Source organism: Lotus japonicus, chromosome 4, assembly GCF_012489685.1.
Source record: "Lotus japonicus ecotype B-129 chromosome 4, LjGifu_v1.2".
NCBI classification, from domain to species: domain Eukaryota; kingdom Viridiplantae; phylum Streptophyta; class Magnoliopsida; order Fabales; family Fabaceae; genus Lotus; species Lotus japonicus.
In genome coordinates this window covers 18,832,752-18,847,036 of record NC_080044.1, presented here as the reverse complement: position 1 = coordinate 18,847,036, position 14,285 = coordinate 18,832,752, and the positions used below count along the sequence as shown (strand labels likewise).

The 14,285-nt window shown below is 37.8% G+C and overlaps 2 protein-coding genes across 2 annotated transcripts; both read left to right on the top strand.

Annotated features, from left to right (window-relative positions):
• The first annotated feature begins 733 nt into the window (after positions 1-733).
• Positions 734-4,872, top strand: LOC130714432 (multisite-specific tRNA:(cytosine-C(5))-methyltransferase trm4b). Its single transcript, XM_057564328.1, has 9 exons — positions 734-982; positions 1,073-1,217; positions 1,504-1,594; positions 2,042-2,239; positions 2,341-2,570; positions 2,658-2,789; positions 3,651-3,718; positions 3,834-3,895; positions 4,483-4,872. The coding sequence occupies exons 1-9, from the start codon at positions 870-872 to the stop codon at positions 4,614-4,616; spliced, it is 1,173 nt and encodes a 390-aa protein (XP_057420311.1). The 5' UTR covers positions 734-869; the 3' UTR covers positions 4,617-4,872.
• A 2,166-nt stretch (positions 4,873-7,038) lies between these two features.
• LOC130711338 (oligopeptide transporter 7-like) lies at positions 7,039-13,430 on the top strand. The gene is made up of 6 exons (XM_057560910.1): positions 7,039-7,189; positions 7,272-7,866; positions 10,806-11,375; positions 11,470-11,728; positions 12,152-12,334; positions 12,496-13,430. The coding sequence occupies exons 1-6, from the start codon at positions 7,156-7,158 to the stop codon at positions 13,108-13,110; spliced, it is 2,256 nt and encodes a 751-aa protein (XP_057416893.1). The 5' UTR covers positions 7,039-7,155; the 3' UTR covers positions 13,111-13,430.
• The last annotated feature ends 855 nt before the right edge of the window (positions 13,431-14,285 follow it).

Sequence of the window (14,285 nt, the reverse complement as noted above, 5' to 3'; positions counted from 1 at the left end):
TGATTTTTTTAAATACCATGTCCAATTTTAAATATATTTATATTGTTATAAATATTAATAAATATTTAAATTTAAGTCATGCTTAGGTGGAAATAAAAAATATAAACATATGAGGTACAGTGGGGTCCAACTAAAAGTAAAATAAGCAACCATGCACTGGAGTGAATTCTGCATGGGTTGCTTATGAGTTGCTTAAATCATATGTGGCAGTCTGGGCCTACCATAATAGCATTTAAGCAACCCAACTAGCAACCATGCATTTGAGATGCTTTAATGGCATGAATCAAAGTTCTAACATCTGAAGATAGGAAAAAGAGACAAGTTTGTGGCCACTCAGGAGAAAGTGAGATTTCTTAGGGTTTATAGATAAGGCAGTCCCGCAAGGTTCTGGGGAAAACAATATGATTATACAGTTTATACTACATATAATTTTTGTCAAAAAATAACTACAAATTCAAACCTTGAATCTAAAAGTGAAGGACAATTGTCACAACAACTAGATCACATGCTATGTTGTTTTATCGGTGGATATCGAATCAACTGGACCAGTAATCTTCTAACCCAATCGGTGATTTATTAACTCGAGAATCCCGACCGAATCGATGACCGGCCCGAGATTTTCAACAGTACTGTTGACATTTCTATTTTTTTTTGGATATCCCATTAATATTATTATTTTGTCTTTTTTTTTTGAACGTTATTATTTTGTCAATAATCTACATTCCCACTTAAGTTTGCAATGCATCAGTTTGCCACCAGCCCACCACTCTTAAACGACAGGGTTTCGTACGAACCCCGCCGTCGTTTACTGCCTCCTCCCCTCCCTCCGTGAACTGCAACAAATCTGCCACCGCGAAGCCAATCGTCTCATGGAACACGCCGCAAAGGCGCCATTACCAGAAGCTTTCCTTCACTTCCTGGAGGCCAATGGGCTCGACCCATCCATCTACACCGCCGTCGATTCCACCCCACGATACATTCGGTAATTCCAATTTTCACTTCTTCTTCATCGTCTTCCAATTGGTACTGTTTTTTTTCTTTCTAATTTTAATTCTGGAGATGAAATTAATAGGTTGAAACCCGGTTGCGAAGCTTGTCTTGAAGAGGTTGAAGCAGAGGTGAAATGCAAGCTCGAGAAATTGGAATGGTTGCCAGGGTTTTACTCTCTTCCTCCTCATGTTCACATTGCTGGCTCTAAGCCTTACAAAGAAGGGAAGGTAATTTAGTAGTTTGGTTGCCCAAAATATTAATTAACCAAGCAATGTTTCAATGAATTGTGAGGAATGATGTATTAAACTTGATAAAATGTGAATTCAATTGATAATTGTATATAATTACACTATTTATACAGTGAATAACTCAACCTTAGAGTCTAACTAACTCAACCAATTGCTAACAACCCCTAACTGAATTCTAACTACCCTTAACTGAATCCTAACCAAATGCTAACTACTTATTATGCTCAATATGATGAATGTCATTTTTCTGATTTATTTGTATCAGATATATGGAATTGATGCATCTTCAGGAGCTGCTGTTATGGCTTTAGATATATCACCTGGGGATCATGTCCTGGACCTATGTGCTGCTCCTGGTAGATATTTCTCTGCTCAATTGTGTTTCTATTCTCTGTTTATTTATAAATTGTAACTGATGTTCAAAAAATTAAATCTTTTTGAGATTAATATTGATTTATATCAGATAGAATGCGTTTAAAATTGTGAATTCCGGAATTCAAATGATGATTTTACATTTAGGTTTTTATTTTAATTAATTGTTTAGGGATGTTTGTTTTAGTTGAGAGAGGAGTAATATCAAATAGTGGCTATAGCATAGCAGATTTTTGGCTAATCGCGACGTCGCTATTGCCCACTATAGTGCGCTATTCCAGCTATTCGCCGCTAAATAGTGGCCAAAATAGCGGATTTTTGGCTCACCGCGATGGTCCGTGATCGCGATTTGAAAACACTGAGCAAACTATATAGTTTCTCAATTGGCTGGAGTCATGATTGTAATGGTTTGTCTGAAAATTAATTTTCAGGTGCTAAACTTTGTATGATACTAGACCTTCTTGGTGATTCTGGCTCTGTTACGGGAGTTGATGCTGCGAGGCATCGATTGGCAGCATGTAGAACAATGCTGCAGAAATATAAACTGGGTGATCGATGCCGGCTTTTTGTTGCTGATGGAACAGCATTTTCAGTTATTCCTCAGGGGTTTTGTTCGGATTCTAAATCATGTAATTGAAGTTTAAGTTGTGCAGTACTCATATTTGATATCATATTTATTAATCTTCATTACCTGTTTTGAAATACTTTCATTCTGTCAAGTATGAAACAGGCGAGTCTGGATTGGAAGAGAGAATGGATGTGTTCAAGGAGTGGACATCTAGGAGACCATGGAAAGAGAGAAAAAGAGCAAATCAAAGTGGGACTCCACAGTTGGTGTCTAGGTCTCAGCCTCCTGAACTCATATATTATGGACAACATTCTGGAGTTATTGGTCTTACTAAAGGAGAATTATATAAGACTGTATCTGACAATGAGATTGCAAGCCATGGCTATGACAAAGTAACTAGTACCTTCCTTTTGAATATATCTTGCATCGTTCTTTGCTTACTTTTACCGTGAAAAGTTTATCATTTGGATTTGGTGCAGGTCCTTGTGGATGCTGAATGCACTCATGACGGTTCAGTTAAACATATACAAAAGTTTGAACATTGGGGCTGGTTAACACTTCAACGCCGTTTGCTGGATGCTGAGAGGACTGATAATTTACATGCTCTTCAGGCAAATAACTAGTGTCTCATTATTCTCTTTGATCCATAAATACACATTTTCTACCTGTTGGAACATTTAACTGGAACTATTATCTTCATTTCTTCCCTGTCTTACACACTCTTATTCTGACACAAAGCTCCAACTGAGAAGAAATAGAAAAGGTTGGTAATTAATGAGATAGTACAGGGTTATTGTGTTGTTGTCAAACACTAAACAGTATATGCATTTTCCTGTTGGATAGCTTCTAAGGGGTAATCACTTATCAATGGTGAACTGACTACTGAGGCAACCTTGGACTTCAAATGAAGTGCATTGCCTAAAACATGTTTGAAAATCTATGTGCTTAAGTGATTAAGCATGATGCAAGTTTATATAACTAATTGGATGAAGATATGTCTGAGTGGGTAAGTTGCTGAAACAAGCCCACCCGCTGCAGCATTACGTCTAAACCTCGTCAAAAGAAAAATAGTGAATTTGAGATTGCCAGCAATATCACTAACTGAATATGAGTGTAAACTTCATTTTAAAGCTACTGCTTTTGGTTGTGGTATTGCTACCCAAAAAGCATTTATGGGCTGGAGTGCTGGACTAAACAAATATCAGTCCATCAAAACATTATAGTAATGCGAATGTATGGATTTTAAGTTGATAGTTTCTACTTGCCAGTATGACAACTATCTTCAATTGGTATATTATTTTGAGTTTCTGTTTCATAGTTATTATATGTGCACCATTTATTCCAAAAAGAAAAATTAAACATGAAATTTTTGAACACCGTATTGGAAATTATTCCTATTACCATTTTCGGCTTAGTTCTTGCATCCCAGTCGTCTTAAATATTACTTTGTTTTACCTTGTGTCTCACTACAGCTGAATCTTCTCACCAACGGTTTCAGACTTCTAAAAGTTGGGGGGTCACTCGTATATAGCACTTGCAGGTTCCTTTTACTTTGCAACTTGGCCTTTTTAAATGCAGTCAAATAACATGTGTACCAAGACACTATCGTTTATATCATGTGATTTTATTCTGACAAATATGTTATTGTTGATTAGCTTAACTGTTGCTCAAAATGAAGATGTGGTGGAGCAGTTCTTGAAGGAAAATGTGACTGCTGGTATGATCGTCATGCTTCATATTCAATTTCTTTTCAGTTGGAAAATTGTCTGAAATGTCAACTATTTCTATTGTCCATGTTTAGTATTATTTGTTATCTATTTCAGCAATGCGATTAGCAGATTTACTGTGCTTGTTTCTTGTCAAATGCTATGTGCTTATCTTGTAGAAAACCCCCATTCTTGGATGCATGATCCCTCTATCCTCAAACCCTTTAACCCTCTTTCCCCCAACCCTCTTTAACTCTTTTGTTGATGGAAAAAAGTTCTGGTTGAATAAGAAATTGTCGGAGATTACAAGATCCTCAATTTAACTAGTTGACCTTTCATGTTCAGTATTACTCTTCTTTTTTCTTTTTTCATTTTCATTTTCATTCTTCTGGTGAACTCCGTTAACTTATGAAATGTAATGATATAGGATAGTTACATGTCGAAATCGTTTACATTAATTTGCATAATGAGCTGAGTAGGCATAGTTTTTAGTAATAATTCTTGATCACATACATGTTCTGCATTTGAGTTACATGCATGTGCTTGAGGTGTTTGAACGTTCCTCTTATGTTTTTGAAACTCATTTTTCAATCTACAGAGTTGATGGAGATAGATGTTGCTAGAAATTGGCCTTGCAAAGGTGGTCGCATACCAAAAACATGGCGATTTGACTCCTTAACATCACAAACCAGTGGACTCTTTGTGGCGAAGTTCACAAAAGTTGTCATATGATCTTTTTTTACTTCCTCGGAGAAAATAGGGTATGTTTGGTTACCCATTTCATTTTTCATCAAATGTGTTTAGAGATCACAAAGATTGTCATTACCAAATGAAAATGTATTTTTTCACAACTATTCTACTTCCACCTTTAGAGAGAGATAGAAATAGTAGAGAGAAGTGAGAGATATGATGTGTCATCCTTAGTTATGTTCTTTGTAAAGTTCGTTTGACTTCTTATGAATGAATTGTCCAGCACTAAGAACCGATAGTCATTTTTTTTAAAGAGAAATATATTAGATAAAAGGAGGTCTTGAAAACAAGCTTTCTCAAAGTAAGCTAACATGAAGAAAAACAACATAGGAAAACAGAACAAAAACAGCAACAGTAAAAAAAAAACGAAAGAGAAAAGAAGCATAAAGCTCTCTCCCCTCGCACTTCCATGTCCCAAGACAACAAGGAAAACAACCACCAGAAGCTAAGGCCATCCATCGAAAGCAAGGTACCAGACGAATAAGCAAGAGCCCTGCAAATAGAGGAGACAATCTGCACCACGTAGAAAAGGAGAGGACAGGCCAACCGAGAAGAAAAACTCTAGAAGGGTAAACAAAACAGTTCCAGCCAACAGCACTAGCAGACACAGGCGGCGAGAAAAAACAATAACAACACATCATAGGTCACAAAATAATGTTGTCATCTCAGCACCAGCTCAACAGAACCCATCACATACCATGAGACCAACTAGCGCAGCACAATCGAAACAGCAGGAAAGGCTTACAAGGGGCCTGCAAAGCACAAAACTCATTTTACAAAGAAAACGAGTCCTCAAAGTTATAACTAGCCCAGATAGAATTGGTCCTATGGCACCCAGATTTAGCAAGATGATCCGCCAGATTATTAGCCTCCTTGTAGATATTAGTCACTCCTAGACACCCCATCTCTGCCATGAGCAAATCTATCTGAATAAGGTCCTGAAGCAACTTCCATGGTCTATTTTGTTGAGAAACCTACAGCTAGGGAAGAATTCAATTCAATTAGGACACGACGAAAACGAAAGTGCTGACAGAATAGCAATTCAAGATCCCTTTTACTTTTGCTTCATATGCCCACAGAAAGCCAACTGTTGTTGAAAACACACCGAGCACTTGTCTCGCCGAGTTCCTCAACCACCCCCCCCCCCCTAATGCCACTCCTCCCTGGGTTCCCTAGGGATGATCCAGCCACATTGAATTGGGTGATGTCCCGAGCAATCTCAATTGGGTGTCAAGTTTTTCACTTGGATTGGGCTTTAATCAATGTATAAGCATAATGCATGTACAGGAAAGCAAGGAACTTCTTTGGAATTAATTGGAATCCCAAGATGATTTATGATTTGATTTGATCGTCAACGAAGGTATCCAATCCAAATTCTCCTTCCATCATTCATGCATCTGAAAACCCTAATTTTGCAATCTTTCAATGTCAGCAAATTTGTTCCAATCAAACCAGTGAAATTGTCCAATCCTTCTACGGAAACTCGACGGTCCTTTTCCCCCTCTTTTGGAAATCATAAATTTGTGAGGTTTCTTACCCAAAAATAAGATTATTCATAGAAAATGAATAAAACTTTCTGAATTTTGCATTGTAAATTCTTGGGGCCTACTCGTAATTAACATAAGTGTGGTACCTTATATATGAGATCAATAAAACATTGCAATTTCCATTCTCTCAATGTCCACATCATTTCCATACCGTACCTAAAATTTTACTTATGTAGCCTAATTTTGTTTGGTCCTTAATAAAAGAAAAATTGAATACGGCAGTACACCCATGACCCAACCCTTCTAAAGTGAATGTGTCCGAATTCCCGTCACAATTCAACAACTACAATGAAGATCGGAAAAAATTTGGCGCCCACTGTCCAATATTCGATAAATAAAGTTGGTGTCTCCTGTCCAATCATTTTTTATTGTGTACTTCATGTCTCATGCCACACATGGACATAAAAAATCAAAATGCAAAAATTAAATCCTTATTTATAGTATATTTTAAGTATCATTAGTTCACTTAAGATTACAGTGATTTTTGTTTTCCAATGAAGCAAAAAAATTATAGTGATTTAACTTAAATTTTATTTAACATTCAAAAAAAACTTAAACTTTATTTGAAGTTATTTAGAAAACTCCATATAAAATACAACTAAACTAAAATCTAGTAAAACTTCATTGGAAAAGAAGACAAAAGTAGCGAAAATAAAATAGTAAAATGAGTGTGGAGCGTAACAAAACCTGATTTTTAAAAGATATAATGTTAAATATATTGTCAGTGTAAACTTTTTTTCTACAAATCCCCAATTGTTTTCTGTCACCTAAAATTGTAATTTATAAATAATTTTTTCCTATGTGACATACTATGGTATGGTTGGATATCAAATCAAGCTTCTTTACACTGAAACCGTTGATATTCATTAAAGTCTATTTAAATTTAAAATATATGAATGATAAACGTTAGTAGCTTAACAACACCATAGCTTTGGTTTCAAAAATATCCCAAAATTTTCAAAGCTCAGAGCAACATGGATGATGACCACGAAATCAACGCTCCTCTAAGTACGTTTGCACCTTTAACACTAACTTTCCCTTTTATCTCTCAAACGCTAACTTAATCACTTCCTTTTCCGTTGACTTTCAGTTACAACCCACCGCAGCACCACCAACCACGCTACCACTTCCGGCGACATTTCCCCCTCACCGGCCGGCGAAAATTCCCCAATCGAGCAGGTGGCGCTGACAGTCCCAGTAACCGACGATCCTTCTCTCCCTACCTTCACCTTCAGAACATGGATCCTCGGAACACTCGCGTGCGTCGTCCTCTCGTTCCTCAACCAATTCTTCGGATTCCGCCGCGAGCCGCTCTCCGTCACGGCGATCTCGGCGCAGATCGCCGTGCTACCGCTGGGACACCTCATGGCGTCGACGGTGACGGATCGAGTGTTTTTCAGGGGGAAGAGGTGGGAGTTCACGCTGAATCCGGGGAGGTTCAACGTGAAGGAGCACGTGCTCATCACCATCTTCGCGAGCTCCGGTGCGGCTAGCGTCTACGCGATTCATTTCGTGACGGCTGTTAAGGTGTTTTACCGGAAGGATATGACGGCTGTGGTGGCGTTGCTGGTGGTTGTGACGACGCAGGTTTTGGGGTTCGGTTGGGCGGGGGTTTTCCGGCGGTATTTGGTGGAGCCCGCTGCTATGTGGTGGCCCCAGAACCTCGTTCAGGTCTCGCTTTTCAGGTACGTATTCGTATTCGTTGTTTTTCTTTTATGTGAATTGATAGTTTTCTCGTGAGTAGTGTAGTGCCTAGAATTTTGGTCTACGTTTTCTAGTCAAACTTAATATTTTTATGCTGTGTTTGCTTTGGAGGGAAATGAGAGGAAAATAAATAGAAAGAAAGAAAAATAAAGAATATGTGAGGAGAGTGAGAAGATTTTGTGGTACATTGGAAAGATGGAGAGTGAGAAGATTTTAAGTTGTTTGTTTGTAGAAATTTAGGGAAATAAAATAATTCCATAAAAATTTCTATTTATTATTATCAGACTTACTAATTCATTAAAGTTCTCAATTTATATTTAATTATTTATATTTATATCTTATAATATAAAAAGTTATTTATTATTATTACTATTCATCTACTTTTTTTAAGAGATTAATTTCTATGCACCGACGGTGTAAAAAGTTTTACACCATCATTCAATCACAACCTTTCATTTCCTATTTTTAGATATTCTTAAATTCAAAATTAATTGTAAGCTAACAAAATGGAGGGATGTAATTGAATGATGGTGTAAATCTTATTTACACCGTCGGTGCATAGAAATTAATCTCTTTTTTTAAACGTATTCATCTACTTGAGCACGGATAAATTTATTCAGTTATATTATTATCAACCCTAAAAACGCTAGTTATAGGTGCCCACTAGGGTGAGCTATTTTTAAATTGGTCCACCGGTGCACCCATGGTTATATTAGTAATTTACAAAAGCTAAAAAAAAATTTAAACCAGAAACCCTCAGTCACGCTCAAGCATCTCTCTCAATTTCTTCTTCTTCTGGCAGCAGCCCCCACCACCATGGCCTTCCTTCTTCATCTGAGAAGTTTCTCTCCGGCCGCACCACCGCCACCACCGTCGATGAGCTCTTCGCCGACGGCGTCCTTCTTCCCCTCCACAACTAAACCCGACCCGACACCCAAGCCTGACCCGGAAACTCCCACCCCAACGCCTGACCCAGAACCCTCCCCTGCAATCACCGACTCTGTAACCACCACCCCGTTCCCCTTTCCATAATGTTTGACGCGACCTGGATTTGCGATCTGCGTTCGAATCAAACTCAGATCTGGGCTTGCGATTTGAGACCTAGGTCTCGATTTGGGTTTGAATCAATCGATCTCTGAGCTCATATAGAAGGGCTTTTCACCACATATGAAGGATGAAAATATGGGTTTTGGGTTAAGGTTCTCCTCCACTCTATCCCGATATGGGTTCTAGGGTTTGAAATTGGTGGTTTGGAGTTTATGTTTCTTATTCTTCCCTTTTCCCTGTTGTTGATATGGATTATGGTATGGATGATTGAGGTTTTTGTCTTGGCGATTGATGGTGATTGTGATGCTGGAAAATTTTCTTCACGTTTCCGCTATCTCCAGCCCCAAATCAGAGTTCAACCATGGAGAAATGGAGAGAACCACTGTTTAAAAGTGAAATCGTGGAGACTAGTGGAATTATGGGCATTTGCCCTGTACCGCGGGTTGGATGGAGAGTGAATTTTTGAGAGAGGAAAGTTGGAGAAGAAGGGAACGAGAGTTTTACGTTTTTATCCTTTTTACATTAACTCAATCCTAACCACCCATTTTTAGAATATTCTAAGATTCCTTCATCCAACGGTTCTTAGGCCTTGGTCCACCGGTGGACCAATTTAAAAGTAGTCCACCCTAGTGGGCACCCTAGTTATACTGTTAATTATTTTTTAAAAACACAACCAATCAATAGAAAAACCACAAAGATGATTTGACACTAATGCGCCACCTATTGAAATATATAACAAGGAAAGAGAGGGGTAAATATATGATGTGTATTTTGATAGAAAAAGAAAGAAAGAAATAAGAGCAGAATTTAGAGAAATTGAGATGGAAGAGAATGATGATGTTAATAAATTAAATGTAGAAAAATAAATTTTTAAAACTTTCACACACACAGAGAATACATGATAAGCATAACCAGATGTTTTGTAATTTGGAGATTTTAATTCTTTTACACCTAACTTTTTTCCATTTCTTTATATCTCTCTTTTAATTTTTTTATAACATTATTTATCATATTTCTTATTTTTTCATATCTCATAAGTGGTAGTGAAAAAAGAATGTGAAGAAATTTTCCTTTTGGGAGGAAAAGCCCCCTAGCATGAGAGATATTATGCTGAGGGTGTTTTGTCCGTTAAAAAACAGATTCTCTCATTTTCTGCCCAGTAGTGGGTGGAAAGAATCTAAAGATGGGCCCCACCAAAATTAATCCAAACATAGGAAAGCTTCATGCCTTTTTCTTTCTTTTATTTCTTTCTCTCATTTTCTCGTATACCAAACATAGCATTAGTATCTTTCTGTCTTTTCATACCCTGCTTAGTATATTGTTTATATTTTTATAAAATTTTACAAAAAATGCATTTAAAGAAACATGGTTATTTAATTAAAATTCACCAATTTCTCATGTCATAATTTAATTTGAACTAAAAAAATATAGCGATATGATGAAGAGAGTTCAACTTATACTAGTTTTTTTGTTATCCTATGACACTCATTATTATTCATTGATTTCTTTTAGATGTGATGGTTCAAATGTATCAAACATTAGTGACTCACGTGATATTAGTTCAATCTAAACATCATGTGATGAGTCCACAGCCGTCACCCCCTTTCCCCTGGTTGGTGATGCAACACGGTCATCTCATCCAGTGGCCTCAAAATCAATTTCCTTCATGCTTATTTCACAAGAATTTCAAACTTGACATAGCATCCAAAATTAGCAAACACCAATGTGGATACTCTTAAGTTACCAACTTGAGGGTCCTAGACTTTGAGTTAATTTAATCCTGTCAAATTTATGAGCAATAGTAGTTACATAGTCTGCAAATTCCATGTTGTGCAATAATTTCTCAATTCATGCACAACACAATGGATTTCAGGGCGCTGCACGAGAAAGAGGAAAGGCCAAAAGGCGGGTTAACTCGGAACCAGTTCTTCCTCATAGCTTTCATTTGCAGCTTTGCTTATTATGTCTTTCCAGGCTACTTGTTCCCAATGTTATCCTCACTTTCCTGGGTCTGCTGGATTTTCCCCACTTCTGTACTAGCACACCAGTTAGGTTCAGGGTTGCATGGTCTTGGAGTTGGTGCTGTTGGTCTTGACTGGTCCACCATATGTGCTTATCTTGGCAGCCCTCTGGCCAGTCCATGGTTTGCCACGGCTAACGTTGCTGCTGGTTTTGGCATTTTCATGTATGTCATCATGCCCATTGCTTATTGGCTCAACCTTTACAACGCAAGAAGATTTCCCATATTTTCAGATGGTCTATTCATGTCCGATGGTGAAAAATACAATATCTCAAGTATCATGGATTCCAAGTTTCACCTAGACATGGAGGCTTATCACCGTCAAGGCCCTCTTTATCTTAGCACCATGTTTGCTATGGTATATGGCATTGGTTTTGCTTGCCTCTCTGCAACCCTAGTTCATGTGTTTCTCTTCCATGGGAGGTAATTAAGTCACCCTTTAATGGTTCCACTATTTTTTTAACTGTTTCATTTGAAATAAACTTTGATGGTTGAAGCAAGTGATTTGATGGTGCAGTGAAATAATGCAGTTGAGTAAGTCTGCTTTCCAAGACAAGAAGATAGATATACACACGAAGATCATGAGGAAGTATTACAAACATGTTCCTGAATGGTGGTTTGTTTGTATTCTTTTGTTCACTATCATGGCAACTGTATTTATTTGTGAGTATTATACTGATCAACTCCAGCTGCCATGGTGGGGTGTGATTTTAGCCTGTGTTGTTGCCATATTGTTTACTCTTCCAGTTGGAATACTCAGAGCCACGACAAATCAGGTATAGCCCCAATTTATCAGGTAGAAAAGTTATACTACAATTTTATGACTCTGGAGCACCCTCATTTGGAGTCTCATTCTCTGTCTCACCAATTAAATTGTGTCATGTCATTTAAAAATCACATATGTAAGGTTTTAATCGCCTACATGACATAATTTGATTGGTGGACCAGAAATGCTGTGCCAAATGATAACATAGGATCTTCATCCCCATAAACTTCCACTCTAGAAGTTTCCTGTTGTAAATAAATTACTGATTGTACCATAAATTTTGCCAAACTTAAAAGGTTGAATGTGAAGTCTTCAAAGTTCAAGAGCGCTTTTGCTACCTCTTATATTGAAAGTACTGCATATGACCTGAAATAGTTTGTTTTAATCCACCTTATTATCGACAGTACTAACAGAATTTTTTCTTGCTGAGAAGGCACCGAGTTTGAATATCATCACAGAGTTCATAATTGGATACATTCGCCCAGGATATCCAGTTGGTGTCATGTTGTTTAAAGTGTATGGGAACGTGAGTATGAAACAAGCGGTTTTCTTTTTGCAAGATTTTAAGCTTGGCCATTACATGAAGATTCCTCCTAGAGCAATGTTCATGGCACAGGTATGAACCGTTCTCCCTCATAAAAAACTAAAGTGAAAATAGACACAACTCGCACAAGTGACTCTCTTTTATGCTGTATTACATTTCTGCTACCAAATGGTCTTGTCTTGTTTGTAAGTAATTAATTATCTTTCCCTTTGCTTGCTCTGTTTCCTCTGCAGGTACTTGGCACCTTAGTATCAGCATTGGTACATTTAGTAACAATGTGGTGGCTCATGAACACTGTACCAAATTTTTGTGATAAAGAATTGCTTCCACAAGGTAGCCCATGGACTTGCCCAGGTGATCATGTCTTCTATGATTCGTCTGTGATATGGGGTTTGATAGGGCCTCGAAGAATTTTTGGTGATCTTGGACACTACTCTGCCATCAATTGGTTTTTCTTGGCTGGTGCTATTGCCCCTTTCCTTGTTTGGCTTGCACACAAGGCATTCCCTGAAAAGGAATGGATTAGACTCATCACTGTTCCTGTGCTCTTGGGAGCATTATCTGAATTGCCACCTGCTACAGCAGTGAACTACTCCAGTTGGATTCTTGTTGGATTTGCATCAGGATTTGTTGCCTACCGTTACCACCGCGGCTGGTGGAGCCGCCACAATTATGTCTTGTCAGGTGCACTTGATGCTGGATTAGCCTTCATGGGTGTTTTGCTCTACTTGTGTTTAGGGATGCAGCATATCAGTTTAGATTGGTGGGGCAGTGACTCGGATGGGTGTTCCTTAGCTTCATGTCCAACTGCTCCAGGTGTTAAATCTGAAGGGTGTCCTCTTTACTAAGTAGATGAGATATGTACAAATGTCTTCTAGCATGTTTGGATAAGCTTCTCTTTCTTCAAAATCAATTCTGAAACTCAGAAGCTCCTCACCAAAATCGACTCTAACAAATCAATTTTAGAAGGATTTTCAAACATGCACTACATCATTCTTAATTCTTCAATGTGTAGAGGTTTTGTATAAATTTTGTAAATCATTGGATTCAATTGTGAATGTTAATGTAAGTTTGCTTTCTATATGTGAAGAGGCCTTGCAATTCATTGAGTGGTATAACATTGCTCTCATAAGATATCTTAATAATGTAAGATGCTCATTGGCCCTGCTTTCCCTGTTCTTAGTATTAAATAGTACTACCTCGGATCCTATTTATACCCATGCTATTTATAAGAAACAAATGAGAGGTCTTTCATAAGATATCTTAATTATGTAAGATGCTCATTGGCTCCTGCTTTCCATGTTCATCCTTCATTAGCATATTGGGTGAATTATTTATGGCTCATACTCAAGAGTTCTACATCAGGTTTGCTTCCTACACAGACCTTTTCTTTACTTTGAAAATATCCGTAATAGCTTTAACGCATTGAGGTTCTATGTTATATTCCAAAAAACCAGCTGGCTTGGAATGATGCTTCTCTCAATCTGATAGCTTTGGGTTACATTGAAAATTAATGCTTATGAACTTGCACTGTGAGGCTTAGTTTATTTCTGTGTTACCTGGAACTATTTGGCTTCAGGGGAAATTCTTTGATGGGAACTTCCTAGGCATGCAAATTAACTCCAGATTTGTTGGAGACTTGAAGTTATGCTAATGTAGACTTGTCCATTTGCTAAATGGCTCACAGACTTTAATTATGTTAAGCCCAGTTTGGGGGGCCCAAAATTTTTAATAAGTGAGAAATATATTGATTATTTTAAAAATATACCTATAATAGAGAGTGTTCAAAAGAGTATATTGATGTTTTCCGATGAACAAAAATGAGTGTATTGAATGACAAAAATATATTATTACTATCTAATAGGGGAAATAGGGCAGGGCACCGGACGGGTTAGGTCGGATTCGGGCCGAAAACGCGGGTTGTGTCGGGTGGAAATCACCCAACCACCAGGTCCGCCGCCGACCATCCAGTTGCCACGGGCTGTTCGGGTTCGGTTTCGGCGGGTCACAGTTTCGGCGGGTG

Bases quoted from the DNA above. Each gene is read 5' to 3' on its own strand.
- LOC130714432 (XM_057564328.1), top strand. From the start codon at position 870: ATGGAACACGCCGCAAAGGCGCCATTACCAGAAGCTTTCCTTCACTTC. The intron at 1,218-1,503 runs GTAATTTAGTAG...TATTTGTATCAG, and splicing joins AGCCTTACAAAGAAGGGAAG to ATATATGGAATTGATGCATC. The intron at 2,790-3,650 runs GCAAATAACTAG...GTCTCACTACAG, and splicing joins ATAATTTACATGCTCTTCAG to CTGAATCTTCTCACCAACGG.
- LOC130711338 (XM_057560910.1), top strand. From the start codon at position 7,156: ATGGATGATGACCACGAAATCAACGCTCCTCTAA. The intron at 11,729-12,151 runs GTATAGCCCCAA...CTTGCTGAGAAG, and splicing joins TCAGAGCCACGACAAATCAG to GCACCGAGTTTGAATATCAT. The intron at 12,335-12,495 runs GTATGAACCGTT...TTTCCTCTGCAG, and splicing joins GAGCAATGTTCATGGCACAG to GTACTTGGCACCTTAGTATC.